We start from the raw sequence: 17,336 nt of genomic DNA on the forward strand, positions 1-17,336 counted from the left end.
TCATGGTAATAACGGTGGACCTTTGTTTGAAAAGAGGTTGGGAAACATTGAAAAATCAAGAGAAATGTTAATACGATTGAATGATATCTTCGTTGATATGATGTCTTTTGGGTGAAGTCTAAAAACAAAATAGTAAGAATTTATGTCTAAAATGGACAATATCATACCACTATGAACATATCCCTATTCCATTGTTCTACAAATACTTATAATTTATATATCACTTATAATATCGTCTTTAATTACTCATCTTTATTGTTACAAGTACTTTTAATATCGCCTTTAATTACTCATCCTCATTATTATCTTATTAGTTGATATGCCATCAATTAATTGACATTAATATTTTAAATAATGCCGAATATTGATATCAATTTCATGAGGTTTTTTTAAAATAATTATTAGTTCTTTTATAATACTATACATATTATATTTGTTGAATTGTTCTATATTTGTTGTCCCTAGCCTCTGAAGTTGCAAAGGAACTAATATAATTTGCTAGTAATAAACATAAATCCTGATTAAATTAGGATAATACCACTTAAATATGAGACAATTCCTTGAATAAAATGAAATAAAATAAAATAAATTAAGCGTGAAGGATACGGTGATGTTACCACTTTCCTAATTCTCATCCTATCCCTTAACAATTTCGTAAATTACTGTAATATTATTTATCAACTTTAATTAATACAATATTTCATAATTTTTTCCTTCAAAAATCTCATAATTATAAATAAAACGGATTCAAAATTTTCTTTAATAAATCACTGTAGGTATGACCTTCATTTTTTTAAAGAAAAAAATTACAAATATCAATACAGAGTTGCAAAAACCATACCTCAGTAGTTTCTTGATGATATTTGGAATTTCCTAAAATAATCACATCCACCTATTTTCGTATTTTTCAATTCTTTTATTTATGAATAGGTATTTTGTGAGTCAGTCTCACGAATCTTTATATGTGAGACAGGTCAACCCTACCGATATTCATAATAAAAAACAATACTCTTAGCATAAAAAGTAATACTTTTTAGTGGATAACTCAAATAAGAGATCTGTCTCACAAAATACGACCCGTGAGACCATCTCACATAAGTTTTTCACTTTATTTATTCCATAATAACAAAGTTTCTTTAACTGTTTACTTATAATAATTCATTGTGTTTTATTTCACAAACTTACAGACCAAATAATCCCAGAGGATAGTTATGGAGGTGACGTAATTATCAAATTGCCACCAAAAAAAAAAAGAAACTCAAAATTTATTTTTCATTGAAATTAGATCCACGAATTTTTTTTAAAACTTATTAAAAATCAATTTTTTTTTAAAAAAAAATCGATTTGACCTGCAAACAGCAACTATCAATTAAATTCCACGAATCCTTAAATCTCAGTCGGTCAACGGTAAAATCTTTCATTTCTCGGCTGTTTCCAACTAAACACCAGAGATTTAATATTTTTATTTTCCGATTAGTTCCTCGAAAGATTTTTGGATCCAGTATTTAATAAGCTGTCAACTAATTAACCCTCCACTCTAGAACAAGAAACAGTTCGCCGTGCATTGAATATATTCCTGAATTTTCTACCACAAACGCACGGTTCGAAGAATATTCAAGAATTTGATGCCGCACCATTCTCTTCTGCCTCGTGTATGCGGATTCGTAGTGTTCAAGATAGACCTATTTTAGGCTTGTATAGATAGTATCGGCTGGTTTGACTCGACCCCTCTTGCGATCATCTCTGTTTGCGATTCATCTTCTTCAATCCCAAGTCCAGCCTATTCGGAGTTCAGAAATTTATCAAAATCAATTGGGTTTTTATTGAATACAGCTGCGAGTGAGTTTACCTGCTTTTTATGGCAATTTGTTTTTTTTTTATTTCCTTAGACCAACTATTTTTATGGCAATTTGTTGAATCTTATTGGTTTTGCTTATGAGATATGTACATATATTCGTTGTGCTATTTGAAGGTTATTCAAACAATAAGTAGATTGAGTATTTTCGGTCTGCGTTCTATATTAATGGGTGCTTTGAAAGATTAAATATTGGCGAGAATTTATTGAATCATTCATTTCTTGTACTGCTACGGTTGGTTTTATGAATTTTTATTGTCTGTTTATGTATTATGAATACATCTTAGATGAGTCATATTGTAAATAGTTATAACGGCACCAATTGCTTCTTCTTTTTTCTTATATCAAAGTATATAATGTGATGATTTGAGAAAATCTCAAACTTTTGGTTTTAAATTTTGTGTTTCATATTCAAATAGTTTATTTTCTGGCTTACAGATTATGCCCTTTTAGTTTGGACTTGAAAAATTATATTTCGTTTTGTTGTAGTGCACTTGTATGTCCATAATCAGTGGATATCAATTTGTTTGTTTTGATAATTAGATATTCCGTGGGAGTTTCCCCCTTTTGATTTGATAGCGAATATGGAGAGGAAAGGTGATATATCTGATTATAGAAGCAATCTGGATAAGACCTTAGCATCTCCTGACTTGACAAATGATGAGACAATTAAGACCCTTGTGAAGAAGCAAATTTTAGAATCATCAGATTTTCAGTTCGAAGGTTTGTTTTTTGATAGCTGAATTTTCTGATGCACATATAGCTCTGCTATTAATGTACAAAGTTTATGTTTATGGAATATTATGATTTTAGTTACATTACATTCAGAATATCTGGATACCGTGGTGGAAAGAAAAAGCAAGGAAGTTTCTAAATTCCTAGAAATGTTGAGGAGTGCGACAAAATCAAGCAGCAAGGATATACATCGTGGCTGGAAAGTATGCTGCCCATCTTCCCTTTACCAAATGTTTTTTATCTGCAATCTTTCTAATACGAACTCGATCAATGACACCGCCCTCTTATTATTATTATTTTTTTTGGTTTTTGAATTGCTGTTGGTTTGTTTTTTTTATTGAGGCTTTTGTGACAAATTTGTCACCTTGAGATTCAACATTTGGTGTGTGAAAGCTCTAAAATATTAAACTTTGACATTTTGGCCTTCCTATATTTTTGCTTTAGTCCTATCTGGACCGGGAAATTTTATCTAGCTTTTGAAAGCTCTTTTTTCTAGTCTGTTAGTTGATTATCCATGATGGCTCATATCGATTCACTTTATCATTGACTGTAGATATACATCTTATCGGGGTTTAGGGTAGCAAGTATGTTTAACATTCCTTTTTTTAGGTAAAAGAAGACACGGAAGAATTTCGAGTTATGTATCGAGAAGGACCAGAGGGCACTCCATTTCATTCACTGCTTGTTGAAGGCTATGTGGATGGACCTCTCGATGTTTGTAAGATAAACTTAAATACTCAGATATTTGCCTTTTTTCAGAATGTTATATGAAATGCATTACCACTTTACGGATCACACATATTTGTGAAGACATTTCTTCGTCTCTGACAGGTCTATGTATTTCATGGGAGTCAGACCTGTATAAAAAATGGTACGAGTTAACTTGTATGGCAATGTTTGTTTTCATTTCTGTCCATTCCCGAGTTCATGATATATATTAGTTTTTTGGTATCTTAAAATTTATATTGAGTGTGTATTATAATATTTGAGTATTTTTGGGTAAATAAAAATTTAATGTAATCATTATGTTAGGAGATATGAAAAATGAGAAGAAAATAAATATTTGGAAGATTGTAATGGAGATTGTGATGTATATTTATCCACAGATCCAAAATGTTGTTTCCCAAAATCCTTTATTTCTTCCGTGTTTGAATATATAATAACGCTGCCAGCTTTATCCTTCCAGGTGGCCTCAAATTGCAATTCCCACCTTCAAAGTTGTCTCTTCCCAATGTTTACGAAGAGTTAGAACCGGTGAAAACATATCATTGGTGAGGTATGTTTTGCTACCCATAATTTTTGCTGTAGTTATGGATGTGGACCATGGCTATAAAATGCTGATATCTGCCCAATTATTTGGAAGAAAGGATGAAGGTTTCATGGCCACTTTCCAGCAGAGAGGCTCTAATACATGGTTTTGCATTTGAGTATTTCCAGGATGGTCTACTCGTGGTGCTTCTCAACTCGGTAAATTATTATGATTTATTTGTCAGACAAGTGGCTCTCTTCTTAATTCGAAATATAAATATTGATAAGTTTTCAGATCTCCGACTCAGAGGTGATTGATATTCGTACTCATGGGTTCACTCGAGAAGGGATACCTAATGTACAGGATGTAGTAAGAATAGACTTGGTGGGAGGCTATGCTATACAGAAAGTTACTGCAGATAGAAGCTTCTTCAGGTAGGACATAAAACTATATTGCATCATCCTAGTTTGTGTATATCCAAAAACTGCCATCGCTCTTGCCTTAGACCTGGAAGTATGTGTGCATAAAAATATGTATGAAGCAATCTTTGCTATATTACTTTCAGAAAATGGGTGAATCAATTGCCTTAAATTCCATTTTTTAATTTCCATTTCAAGCCAACAACAAAATTAGAGCTAACATAAAACAGTTCAGAAATTAGTGTCATTATTTCATTTTTGAATTGAATATTTTATCGATCACCCCGACTCCGGTCACAGCGTTCCCAATTTCGCAGGACAATTGCGAACATGGATCTCAAGTTGGACTTCGTTCCTCCGGCATTAATCAATTTTATCTCGAGGCAGCTTGTAGGTAGTGGTTTTAAGCTCTATAAAAAGGTAAATTTTGAAAATTGCTTTGTTAAAGGCGTTTATTGATTGATATGATCGTATGATTAATAATGGATGGGAAAACTTTCTTGGTTGGATACACTGTCGTCCCTTTAATCAAATGGACACCAGCATATTATTTTACTTCATGCTGTTCGTTAGCACCCCTCTTATCTAAGTTGTCTTGGGACAACTGCAGGAAGTTGCTTCTGTTTCTGAAGGTGATGAAAAATTTTTAGAGGCCTTGAAAGAACCCTTATACTCTCGTATCCGCCAGGCTCTTTTTATGGGAAATACATCAGTTGAATCCCCTGAACAAGAAAATCTGAAACAAAGCACGTCCATTGAGCTTGAACAACAAGGGACAAAAGAATTTGAACATAATCATTCTGAGTCGAATAATGGTCGTGATGACTCTGTTATTGCCTCAAAGTACGTGGTGAATGTAGATCGAAATACAAGTGATGAAATCGAGGAGTTTGAGGAAAACAGCACTAAAGGAAGCAAATCATTACTCGAGAATATTCAAAAATCTTGTGATGATTCAAGTAGAGAAATTTCGGAAAGGGCTGGCAAGGAAATTGTTACAGGCCAAGAGGTAGAACAAATTTCAGTAACAACCCATGAAATTGCAGAAAATTTAAAGACGAAGAATGTGATTGTCAGTTCAGAGGTAGAACAAGCTCTCGAAACATTAGAAAAGATCATTTATATGTATCGGGAGACTAACGGTAACCAGGGAATATTTCATCCCAAAATCCATACAAGAGCGAATTTAGAGAAACATGATGTGGAAGAATCTCTGTGCTCCGAAGCTGATCGGATGTTCAGAATAAGCGAGAATTGTGAATCCTCAAGAACGGGATCAACAGAAACGACCTCACAAGAACTCAGAAACAGCTCTCACCATCATGCTTCCAGGTAATAAATAAGGAACATGAATTTGATAGGTAAGACAACAAATTTCAGTAAAATTAATGCTTGTTTGCAATTTTGTTCTTGCTAGCTACTGTCCTTAACCCACAATTCACATTACTTTTTTGGCCTTAGTTATTTATGGCTTCCATCAAGTCCCGTAATCAAACACCATCTGTTCAGACAAATAAATAATATTATGATTTAGCTTTCACTTTCTTGAGACAAAGTAAAGTCCTGTACTCCCAAGTGTGCAATATCAAGTTGAGCCAAACGTACTCTGCTCTAATTTTTCTCGTGAAATTCTTGCTTCAGGCTTGAAAAGTCCACACCTTACTCAAAGGGAACAAACCAAAGCCACGATGCACCAGCTTCACATGATGAATCTCTCTCTCACACCAAGCATGTTGCTTCAGGCTCTTTTATGGACCAGAAAACTGGATCACCACTCAGTGAGAAGATGACAGAGAGTCACACCATGAATGCTAGTATAAACAAGACTAACGGACATATCAAGACTAAGACAAGAAACAAGAAGAGATATCGATATTGTTGCTTCCATTCCATTTCTGGGAACTAAAGAGCCAAGCAACTACTGAAATTCATCGGATTCGTAGGGGCTGGAGTTTTAGACACGATTTTGCGCATCAACACATTTTTATGCAGCTCATATTGCATGGAATAATGCAAAAGAACTGCTGTTGGTGACTGTCACAAGATCCGACTTTTGTTTAAGCTTGTACTGTTTTGCAGTCATGCTAATTTAGGTGTGTTATTTTGTTTTCAAAAGAAACCTTTATTGGATAGTTTACGTAGTTACATTACTTATTTCGATGGATGAGACAATTAAAGATGTATTACATAATAAATCAGAAATATGAATAACATAATAATTTATAACGCTAATAATTTCTAAAACATGAGTCTGACATTAAATAAATCAAAGATAGACAATCAAATGATATTCCATCAGCAAATAATTCCTAAATATAAATATGTAGGATGCACCACCAAGACATTATTCAGTTTGTGAACAAATAATTGTTCAATAAAGTTGGTCAAGTGGCCACCACTTCCTTGTCCCAAATCATTAATACTTTGGAGTTATCAACTTTTCGTGAAAGTTTTAAATAATTTAATATAGTTCTTCCAAAAAAATTAGACTATTTCAATACACACAGATGAAACCCATGGGTAATTGAGTAAGTCTACAGTCCCACGAATCTTTATCTGTGAGACATGTCAATCCTACCAACATTCACAATAAAAATTAATATTCTTAGCATAAAAAGTAATATTTTTTCATGGATGACCCAAATAAAAGAGCTGTCTTATAAAATACTACCCGTGTGAACCGTCTCAAACAAGTTTTTACCTATGTAATTAATCACGGTTATATGTAATAAATGTGATTAACTATAAATTTGAAAAATATTAATTAATTTTCTCCCCGTTTCCTGTGATTATATATTTTTTAGGAAAAAAAAATCTAAATATAAAAAAATTAAAATTTTCCTTTTAACGCCGCCGCTGATATTTAATGACATTTCATTTTGGCCCCATAATTTTGTGTTAGAGCAATAAATAGTCAGACTTGGAGGATAAAGATGGGCCCATTTCCATTCATTTAAGGTTAGTCAAGAATGGCTACCGCACTAAGAATAATTCATGATTTAATACATTAAATTCAATTAAGTTTTGTGTATAATGTTTCCCATTAACATAATATAAAATTAATATATATATTATTTGAAATAGATTGATTTTGATTTTTCATTATGTTTTTGGTTGGTGTTGTCAATAATAGATATAACATAATATGAAGATAACATGAATTCAATTATTGATGATTAGTTGTGGAATATGAAAAGATAATACTCGCCTTTAAAGAGTTACTATTAGTTACTTTATGTGTAGTGAATAATACACGTTTATATTTTTTGAGACAATCTCACAGGTCGTATTTTGTGAGACACATCTCTTATTTGGGTCATCCATGAAAAATATTATATGCTAAGAATATTACTTTTTATTATGAATATCGGTAGGGTTGACCCGTCTTACAGATAAAGATTCGTGAGATTATCTTACAAGAGATCTAGTCAGATTCCAAATGATGTATTCAATTAAAAAAGATGATTTCATGAACTCGTTAAATAAAATTATAACAAAACAATTAATTAAAAATAAATTCCAGTCGTAAGGCCAGCCTTGAATACAACCCATAAAATCCTGTAATCTCCAAGTCCAACCCACACAAATAAATAAATAATAATATATGTTGGATGTGGAAAATGAATTGACTTCCAAAGAACGGCTGAGATGTGTTCCTTGAGACATCTCGACCGTTTATCTGACATTTTGTGCCAACTCGGGATCAACGGTTGGCGGGAACAGGTCAAGGGTGGGGCCAATCACGTTGCATCATCGGGACACGTCAGCCTATTGAACGACAACTGCCACAAACCACAGCCTCTCTATATTGTAGCCCCCACCCCCACGTTCTTCTATTATTATGTTTTATGACTATATTACCCTTGGCTGTGTTGCGGGGACCTGACGAACTTGACTTTTATGCCCTTGTGCTTAACAAAAAATTAAATGTCATTACTATTTGTTACAGAAGATTTATGTTTGCAAGCAAGAATGTCAAAATGTATGATGAGAAATTGCCTCAAATAAGGTACTGTTTGGTTCAAGTACTTGTAAGTATTAATATAAATAGTCCTATTATATCACTTATTTTGTACAAGTATTATTTATCTCGATCAATCAAATTATTAATTATTTATTTCACATCAATCAAATTCGTAATAATTTATCTCACATCAATCAAATCAATAATATAAAATTACGATATTATCCTTAATAAATAATATTATTAATATTCTATTAATATTTTCAACAATAACAAAATGGTAATATCATATTATCTCAAATTTAATCAATCAAATCAATAAAATCAAACATTATATTAACTATCATTTTCTATTTACTTTATTATTACAAAATATTACTTATCTCCATACTATATATCTCATACCATGAACCAAACGGTACCTAAGTAGATTATTATTCAAGAAATTTGTAAAATCGACTCGGTCAATTATTTTTTTTAAGAAAATGATGTTCTCAAGTGTAAAATAAAAAAAATCATACTGAACTAGACAAAAATATCATTTCGATATCAGATATGATTTTTAAAAAATTCGACAAATAAATATGTATATAAAACATAATATTTGTACAATACGTTACAGGCACAGGGCACCCATAACCCAATAATTATACTAAATATTATAATTTTAACTATACAATAATTTTTTGTTTGGTTTATTCAAAATTTTATACTAGAGAGAGTGAAGATTTTTTGTCGATGATCATTAACAATCAAATGATATATTTATGTTTTATTTTTTTAATTACTTTGTCATCGTACTCTTGTAGAATCTAGAAAATAATCAAGTTCACTTAATGCATAACAATTATTTTTAACTAAAATTTAGATTAATTTAAATGTTCCACATTTGATAATCTAAAGCTAATAACATAATTGCCTCCGACTTTATTGTTTAGAGGGAGAGGGAACCTTTGCATATCACTTTCTTTTCCCTCGGAAATTGGAGTAGCAGTTACTGGTAGTTAGGGCATGGGCAATTTAGTAATTTAAAGTGCCCAAGAACCAGGCAGACCATTTATTATTTATTAAAAGAAAAAACACTTGAAATTCTCCGTTGAACGAAAGAAAGGAACTGGTCACCTTGGTATGATTCAGCCTTTATTGAAAGCAACATTTTACAAATCATTTGTTGTGAGCGTTGATCCTCCCTCAATCCACAGCCTTAAGCCTTAGGTAATGCTACAGTAAGTTGTCTAAATGCTCCGTTTCTTGATTTCTGTACAGGTGGATTCTTTGCTGTTATGATCCATACGTGAGTTTGATAATTTACAGCTACAGTTGTGCACCCAATGTTCTGAGGATCTCTTACGGTGGTCTGTCTGATCTTTTGTAAGTTTTCTAGTTTGAATTCATGGTTTACGGTTTCGGGTTTCAAGATCATTTAATCTGTTTGTTTGGTGAGGTTTTGTGGAAGTACGATGGAAACTGGAAAAGAAGTGTTAAATTTACAGATTTTGAATAGTTTCTGCATTTGGATCTCTAAAACTTGCAGTTGATTTCTGGGTTTTTGTTCAATCTATCATTTTTGCATATTTCACGACTATTTTTTGAGTTGGGGAAAAAATGAGGTATTTGGTCTGCAGTTTCTTAAAGTCTTTTCCTACTTGGTTTAGGGCCACAATTTTTTGGAAATGGAGACCGAATCTGTGTTTCATATTGAGGATGAAAAAGAAGTTATCTTTCAGGGAGAAGATTCAACTGTTGATCTAAACAACGAGATTACTAGTAGCAGTGAACCAAATGATCAGGTGACCAAAGAGAAACAACATGGTTGCATAATATCTGCGGCAGATGTCGAAACGTTGGATACCAAATCACCAAATACGATCAAAGGTTCTAAGAATGATGACCTCAACACCAATAAATTGGACAAGAATCTATCGAACTCAAAAGGAACAGCTGTGTTCGGACGAAACATGAAACCAGGTTTGAGTAAAAGCCTGTCATTCCCAGCTAGGGGCCGCCATTCTGATGTTATGAAACGAAGCATTGAGTTGCACCCGGTTAAAACAGATGCAAGGCAGAATCATAAAAACGGTCCAAAGGTCGAGTCCAAATATTCAAAAGTGGACTCAAGTTCTGGTTCAAGTTTGAACTCATCCGAGAAGGTGTCGTCTCCTAAGGCAGCTGGCAGAAGAACAACTTTACCATCTAGTTCAAGCCTTCGTCAATCTATAGTAAAACAACATTTCTCCTTCAAATTTCCTATCTCGTTAATTCTTGATTCTTTGAATAGCATTTTTTAATGGTTTTCTGAAACTTTTATATTACATTCAGTCTGTGAAACATGCATCCGCTAATGGTACTGCACCCAACTTTGCACCTGAAGTGTAAGGATATTGTGTTATGCTCAATTCGATTTTTCTAAAGTGCATGTAATCACTCATTTTGAGTATTGAAATCAGTAATGGTTGCAGATTGATCGAGAAAAGTGCAGAAAGTGGCAGCAATGTTTCATTGCCCGCGAAGGAGGATGATGCTCAGTCCACCACTTCTTCGTAATGCTCATCGATCGAGCCATTTTTTTCATGTTTCTTCTAGTTTTGTGAATGATATGTTGATGAATTTCGTACTTTTAATAGAAATGCTACTCCTCGGTCACAGAAGAACATCATCCCCATCTTTAGGTTGGAGGAGCGAGCTGAAAAACGGAAAGAGGTGGATAATTTAAAATTCATCGTAAATTGCTTAGAAATCGAATTGTTTGTTCATCGAGGCATGATGTAAATATGGGTATTTTGATCTTGCTCATCAGTTCTTATCAAAGATAGAAGAGAAGATACATGCCAAGGAAGTGGAGAAAAGTAACTTGCAAGCACGATCAAAGGTTCTCGATAAAGATAGCTTCTAATTTTCGGTGTACTTTTGTTTTCATTGAACTGCTAGTCTTTTTATCTTATGGGTTCGATAATAGGAATATCAAGAGGCAGAAATAAAGCAACTGAGAAAGAGTTTGACGTTTAAAGCTACACCTATGCCTAGTTTCTACAAAGAACCCCCTGCAAAAGTTGAGCTCAAGAAGGTAATAACTAATAACTACCTTGAGTACATCATTTTCCACTGATTCTTGCAGTAAAATTGTTTGTACACATTTGATAGTTATTCAAGTAAATGAAAAAACTGATGTTGGATTTCAAAGAAGTAGCTCAAACTTCAGTACTATGATGAATCATCATGCAGTGTGTGCATCATAAGAAGGACATCAAATGTTCTTTGGCAATAATTGCAATACAAAAATAATGATTAGTTTTTCCATGTGATGATCATCAGTTGCCGACTACTCGTCCGATATCGCCCAAGCTAGGAAGGAACAAGGGAATTGCCTCCATGTCTAGCAACACCCACGACAATGGTGGTTTGCATAGAGGTGATGCCAAATCGCAGAAGGTTCCCTTAAGAAACAGTGAAATGGGCAACGCTATTTTGAAGAAATCCATCAAGAACTCTATAGCCAAGTCTCAATCTCGTGAATCCTTGACTCCAAGAAAGGTGAAACTTGCTGAGAAAGAAGAGTTGGAAGAAACACAAAATCGGCCTCATTGCATTGTAGAATCGCTCGAGGAGCCAATACAGGAAGGGGGTGAAGTCTACCGATGAACATGGCTCAAATCTTGCTCTAAAAAATTCAGAAGGTACACCTGCTGAAGTCCTTGATTGATGGATTGAAGGGTAAAAGATTCAAATTCTTCGAACGTTGTTTTTCATCGCTTTGTATCATAGAGCTACATTTTGTATGTAATGTTAAAGTTTGAGATATATATATCTGTGTTCCATACCATACCATCATTTGTCATGTATTTATACGAGTTTTAAGGGGTATATTTATAATCTGTATGGCGTGGCTGTAAACCCGTTCTTCAATCTATTTTTGATGGCATTTATATGATTGATTCCCTTGCGCATGATGATCAGTAATTCTCTCCATGGTTGTATGCGGAGAGAATTACGTCGTGGGTGACTGCTGGAGCGACCACGGGCGGCCTTTGCCCCTAAATTTGAGTTTTGTACAAGTTCTTTACGCGAACATAATAAAAATATGTTTTTGTTCTTTACATTTTCAAAGGATGTAGTCTAAATATACATATTTTTTAGTAAAATTATCGGCGGCCATGTATATTCAGTTTTCATATCAATCCCTGCATGCATGAAAAATTTATGGAAGTATCGATGTTCAAAATCATCACACATCTTTGATTGAATTTATCGGTCTTTCCACTATAAATATTCCAATCCTATCAAACCGTAAACAAACACGGTATCAAAACCATTACAAAAGCGGCTAAAAATGAAGTGACTCGTGAGTTTTTTCCCACTATTTTTTTATATAGTTGCTGGTTATTTTTGAAAAAAAAAATTAGTACACTGAAATCGTTATATAGTTTATTGGCATTGTTCTAAGCTCTCACATGAATGTGAAGAGAATTGACTGGCATATGTAAATTATTAACAGTACACGTAAAAATAGAAGCCATCATGTTTCTGAGGTTGAATGGCATACGTGAATTATTAATACCTGGAGAAAGTAGTAATAGCACTAATCCTAAAATGCAGCCTAGAATAGCCAGTCTGGATGACCGTTTTGCCCTTCCCCATCATACCATGTCTGGTGGACATGCATCCAAGTAAGTCCTGCAACACTCATATCCTGTGGATAAACCCATCATATGTAAAAGGATTAGCGCAAAGAAATGGATTCGATTCAGCACAAAATGTAATTCAGAATCTAGTACCTTAGAGCTTAACAAAACAGTGGTGAGGCAGCATTTTCGCTCTTCGCCTGCACAATACAACAGCTTATATATCAAATCAAAAAAGGCATAAGATGAATTAGAGATGGTATTTGTTTCTACTACTAAACTTTAGTGTGATGTAAAAATAAATAAAAAAGCTTCATTTTCAAAGGATGCTCGAGTAAAATGCCAGCAAGCAGGGAAATCGGGACCTACCAAGTTGCTCCCATTTCTTGAATTTCACTAGCCATGAGTCTGAACCAATCTGTAAGGGTAAAACCTGATCCACCCAAACCCGGAACTTTGCCCCTTGTTTGTCACCGGAACACGTTTTAAGCAAGTTTACACAGTCATGAAGAGATTGCTCGATGCCAGATGGGTGAATAAAAATCCCGGATGGTGACTGCCAAAGAAAGTAGATAGCTGAAGCTCAATAGCTATACCTCACCAGGAAATTTAAAGAAATGAATTCCAACACCGTTTTTTTCCTAGGACAGCAATACAAACTGTCAATATAGGAAAAAACAAAGAAAGAATGGCACGATCATATTTAGGAGGTGAAGCTGATTATAAACACATTAATGAAGTTTTTTCTCAATTTTGTTCAGCCGGCTGCTTTAAAGTTTAAGTTCAAATTCAAATAAACCACGGAAAATATAAAACCATAGATCTGGGTGCAGAGAGTGCATCCTTCCGATTGATAATATATATTTGGGCCAAACACTTGACAGCACAGTTTTTCAAACTGAAACTTGCAAACAACCATCTGTGAAAAATTGGCATGTCTTGGATTATAGAAAAAATGAAAATGTGCTGTGACTTGTCCACTTTAACATTTCAATCCCCTTTTTTTCCTTTAGAAACAAACCAACAACATCAGGTTCACTTAACAAAGATAACAAATATCTTTGATATGCTAATCTATCCTGGGCTCATTTATTCTGACAAAGAATAAAACCCAAAGCCAGTTCAGGTCTCAAATGTATAGCAGTTGTCAACATTTAAATGATAATGAATAAAAAGCTCACACCAGAGTGAATAGCAAAAGAACCTACAAAATAAATATAAATATCACGCTCCCAGACTTCATGCAGCAGAGAATCCGGAAACATTTGATTATCACACACACACACACACACACACACACACACACACACAAAGACCAGATTAACAGCAACCCCAAAGCATGCAAGCAATGTGTGCATAAAGATAAAAAGTTACATAGAGAAACGAACATACACAAACTGCTTTCAGATTTGCTAAATACAGCTCCGAACTTTGAACTTCAGCACGTCTCCATCTCTCATAAAATATGTAAAACTTTACAACTTCATAAGCAGGATCAAAGTTCTCCATCTTAGAGTCGGACAGATCTGTAACATCTCTCGGAGATGTGCTTGGACCAAGGTTAAAATGACCAATAGCTTGTATAATACCAGCCGCACATCTCTCCGTTGCATGTATAATTTTAGGATTACCCTTTGCATTGGCAGCATGCCACTGCAATAATTCTTCCTGGGCATTACTCACCTGTAAAAGAGAGAAAAAAAAAGCTTTCAGAAACTAATTTTCATCATCTTGAGATTCCATCATGGGGAAGCAAATTGTAGCAAATATTTTGTGAAACACTGACCATGACACCATGTACGTCTGGAATGCTAAAGAGTTCAGCATCATTTCCAGAGTCGCCACAAGCAAGTGTATTGTCAGGCATTTTTCCCTCAGCCTTGAATTTTTTAAGCAAATAAGCAAGTGCCTGCCCTTTGCCAGCACCTTGTGGCAGTATGTCCAAGTCTATTCCCCCACTGTAAATTATTTTGACATCCAACTGGAAACCACAGAGCTGCGAGGTGAGGGACTAAGCCAAAGAGAAGAATGCTGAATATAGATCACTTCTATTTCATTTCCAGTGGCATACAATAACAAGATTTTGCATAAATATAACTTAGTTGAACATGACATGGCAACACATAAATGGGAAATAATTACCATACCCCACGTTCTTCCAAGCGCGTTGAAAGAGCCTTCATAATCTCCTGAGCCTTGTCTTTCTGAACATAAAAGCTTACTTTGTGTAACCGTTGCTCTGTTTCCGACTGCATGGCCACAAAATATTTTAGATAGACCATATATTCCCATGCAAACTTTACTGACAATATGGTAATATTTGATTCATATAAATCTCTATGATGTATCTATGACAATACCTGAAGTTTAAGTTCAGAAAATTTTTTTGTCTCTTCAGATACTATGTTTCTGTCCCATTTATGATTTAAGAATTCAACCCAGCCTTCATCTGGTATCATAGAGTTTCCATATGTTATTTCAGTTCCAACAGACAATATTGTGATATCAGGAGTTAGCATTGGCTTCTCTTTCCTTAGCTCCTTGTATAGTGTGGGTGACCTTCCAGTTGAAAACACCAACAAGGAATTTTCACGATACTTGGATTCCCACAAGGCATTGAATCTAAGAAGAGAGAGATTTTCGGGATCATGATGGTCAACCTAAAGTATACAGTCTCTCATATTAGTTCCATCCACACAAACTGGATAACAAAAGCAAAAACTTACCATCGTATGGTCAAGATCCGAGACAATCATGAGGCGTGCAGCACCAGAAAGCCTGTCCATGCTTGTCCTAAGGTAAGGTTCAATCTGCAAATAAATAGGTAACAATGAGGGGATAAAGTAAAAAAATAATAATTTTCATCACCACTCATTTATAAAAAACAGTTCCTCCTTCTCGACGATAATATAGTTAAAAGGCAAACAAGGCATAGACATTCTATACATTTTACGACACTGAAATGAGAGAGAGAAACTTACTTGAGAAGTTTATACTAAATTTAGGACTTATCTGTTACAATCTACTCTCAAGTAAACAATTTACAAAAATAGACAGACTCCAAAAATAACACCGTCGTCACATACAGATCACATGATTCAATAATATAATTATAACTAATAACTAATGAAGCAAACAAAAAAATGAAGATAACAAAACGTTTAGTCATAGAGAATAAGAGTATCAACGTTATTGTAGAAGATTCGATAGTACAAAACGCTAATATGGTGATCAGAAAAACTGCAATGTAATTCACAATCAGAACATATCACTTGATCCAACCGCACTGATCCATCACACATAACACTCGGATAACTGATGGAAAATATAAAAAGGTAAAAAAAATTCCACCTTCACCACTATATCATGTACATCTATTTAGCATGCTCTCACCTGATGCGATATCAGTTTGCAAAGATATCAAGCTATATTTCAAAAACGTGAAACTAATTGGGGCAAAATACTAAGACTAGGGTCTAGGAAGATCAATTTCAGACCAAGTAAAACGTACACCTCTACCACCAAATCAAAATTTTTCCCCTGTTACACGATACAGTAGAATAAATGGAATAGTACTAAGATTCAAAAGCAAATTCCAAACTACTTCGTTCAAAATCCATAAAAAAAATTGAAATCCAACAAATTTATTCACCAAGAGAGAGCAAATTGTATCATTATAAATGAAAAGAAAAAAACCACACCTTTCTTGTAAACAAGATATTGGCAAAGATAAGATTTGAACTTTTAGCAAATCAAAACAACACAATCCACACACAAAGGGAAAAATAATATCACACGTACAAACCTTAAGATAATCACATTCAAAACTTATAATCGGTCCATAGATCAAAAGCCATAACACGAGATTCCATTTCTTAAAGGAAAGGGGCAGAATATCTCGCTACAGAGATCTAAAGATTCGATCCCACGTGCCCGCCACAGCCCCAGACCACACCCACCGTCGCTCAACAAATAAAAATATGCGTCAACATTCGTAGACAGAGGAAAATGGTGTTCCGATATACCTGAGAAATAGCCGCGGCTGCCGTGACGGGGGTGGAAGAACAGCGAGCGAGGAAGAAAGGTGACGAAATTGGAATGTTCGTTGCCAGAGGATGGTGACCACAAAAAATATTCCTTTTCAAGAAAAATGTATTATATTTATTTGTCATCTTATGCATTTCGGGTATGGTTGGGTTAACCCAATCATGAACGGGTGGGTAATGCAAAATAGGAGCCAACGAGAATTAATTAAGGAGAGAAAATAGAGTGACAATATTGATATTAATATTTTATTAAAATTATTAGAAATTTTATACAATATTAGTAAGTCTGAGTCACGAATCTCTAGATGGGTCAATCTTGATCATATTTATAATAAAAAATAATATTTTTTTATGTGTGATCCAAATAGAAGAGTCGTTTTACAAAATTGACTCATGAAATCGTCACAAAAGTTTTTGTATATTTGAAAATAATATACACCAGTTATCAC

The 17,336-nt window shown here is 34.1% G+C and overlaps 3 protein-coding genes across 12 annotated transcripts; 2 read left to right on the forward strand and 1 right to left on the reverse strand.

Annotated features, from left to right (window-relative positions):
• Nucleotides 1-1,484: 1,484 nt before the first annotated feature.
• Nucleotides 1,485-6,446, forward strand: LOC142540125 (uncharacterized). Of its 3 annotated transcripts, none has more exons than XM_075646055.1 (11): nt 1,485-1,839; nt 2,399-2,578; nt 2,669-2,793; nt 3,200-3,308; nt 3,422-3,461; nt 3,777-3,866; nt 3,958-4,057; nt 4,134-4,273; nt 4,576-4,678; nt 4,869-5,590; nt 5,900-6,446. In XM_075646055.1, the coding sequence occupies exons 2-11, from the start codon at nt 2,440-2,442 to the stop codon at nt 6,162-6,164; spliced, it is 1,833 nt and encodes a 610-aa protein (XP_075502170.1). In that variant the 5' UTR covers nt 1,485-1,839; nt 2,399-2,439; the 3' UTR covers nt 6,165-6,446. The 3 variants fall into 3 exon arrangements, with proteins under 3 accessions (XP_075502170.1, XP_075502171.1, XP_075502172.1); XM_075646056.1 differs by having other exon boundaries at nt 2,435-2,578; XM_075646057.1 differs by having other exon boundaries at nt 1,486-1,839; nt 2,684-2,793; nt 5,900-6,445.
• A 2,882-nt stretch (nt 6,447-9,328) lies between these two features.
• On the forward strand, nt 9,329-12,145 carry LOC142540126 (protein WVD2-like 4). Of its 8 annotated transcripts, none has more exons than XM_075646059.1 (9): nt 9,341-9,437; nt 9,537-9,593; nt 9,878-10,441; nt 10,542-10,594; nt 10,670-10,762; nt 10,847-10,922; nt 11,020-11,091; nt 11,179-11,286; nt 11,535-12,145. In XM_075646059.1, exons 3-9 carry the CDS (start codon nt 9,896-9,898, stop codon nt 11,859-11,861), a joined length of 1,275 nt encoding a protein of 424 aa, XP_075502174.1. In that variant the 5' UTR covers nt 9,341-9,437; nt 9,537-9,593; nt 9,878-9,895; the 3' UTR covers nt 11,862-12,145. The 8 variants fall into 8 exon arrangements, with proteins under 8 accessions (XP_075502179.1, XP_075502177.1, XP_075502174.1 ...); XM_075646058.1 differs by having other exon boundaries at nt 9,359-9,395; nt 9,489-9,593; XM_075646065.1 differs by having other exon boundaries at nt 9,365-9,437; nt 9,537-9,577.
• Nucleotides 12,146-12,555: 410 nt separating this feature from the next.
• LOC142540128 (sucrose-phosphatase 2-like) lies at nt 12,556-17,025 on the reverse strand. The gene is made up of 9 exons (XM_075646068.1): nt 16,867-17,025; nt 15,568-15,651; nt 15,202-15,501; nt 14,989-15,090; nt 14,628-14,822; nt 14,234-14,524; nt 13,211-13,397; nt 12,995-13,041; nt 12,556-12,909 (listed from the first exon to the last, which is right to left on the reverse strand). The coding sequence occupies exons 1-9, from the start codon at nt 17,020-17,022 to the stop codon at nt 12,817-12,819; spliced, it is 1,455 nt and encodes a 484-aa protein (XP_075502183.1). The 5' UTR covers nt 17,023-17,025; the 3' UTR covers nt 12,556-12,816.
• Between the last annotated feature and the right edge of the window lie 311 nt (nt 17,026-17,336).

This window comes from Primulina tabacum, chromosome 3 (genome assembly GCF_025594145.1).
Source record: "Primulina tabacum isolate GXHZ01 chromosome 3, ASM2559414v2, whole genome shotgun sequence".
NCBI lineage: Eukaryota > Viridiplantae > Streptophyta > Magnoliopsida > Lamiales > Gesneriaceae > Primulina > Primulina tabacum.

What these genes read in the sequence shown, in the direction of transcription:
- LOC142540125 (XM_075646055.1), top strand. Translation starts at nt 2,440, where the DNA reads ATGGAGAGGAAAGGTGATATATCTGATTATAGAAGCAATCTGGATAAG. An exon ending in ATATACATCGTGGCTGGAAA is followed by an intron (nt 2,794 to 3,199) that starts GTATGCTGCCCA and finishes TCCTTTTTTTAG; the next exon opens with GTAAAAGAAGACACGGAAGA. An exon ending in TCGTGGTGCTTCTCAACTCG is followed by an intron (nt 4,058 to 4,133) that starts GTAAATTATTAT and finishes ATAAGTTTTCAG; the next exon opens with ATCTCCGACTCAGAGGTGAT.
- LOC142540126 (XM_075646064.1), top strand. Translation starts at nt 9,896, where the DNA reads ATGGAGACCGAATCTGTGTTTCATATTGAGGATGAAAAAGAAGTTATC. An exon ending in GAGCTGAAAAACGGAAAGAG is followed by an intron (nt 10,923 to 11,019) that starts GTGGATAATTTA and finishes CTTGCTCATCAG; the next exon opens with TTCTTATCAAAGATAGAAGA. An exon ending in ACTTGCAAGCACGATCAAAG is followed by an intron (nt 11,092 to 11,178) that starts GTTCTCGATAAA and finishes GTTCGATAATAG; the next exon opens with GAATATCAAGAGGCAGAAAT.
- LOC142540128 (XM_075646068.1), bottom strand. Translation starts at nt 17,022, where the DNA reads ATGCATAAGATGACAAATAAATATAATACATTTTTCTTGAAAAGGAAT. An exon ending in CAGCCGCGGCTATTTCTCAG is followed by an intron (nt 15,652 to 16,866) that starts GTATATCGGAAC and finishes ATTTATTTGCAG; the next exon opens with ATTGAACCTTACCTTAGGAC. An exon ending in CAAGAAATGGGAGCAACTTG is followed by an intron (nt 13,042 to 13,210) that starts GTAGGTCCCGAT and finishes TGTATTGTGCAG; the next exon opens with GCGAAGAGCGAAAATGCTGC.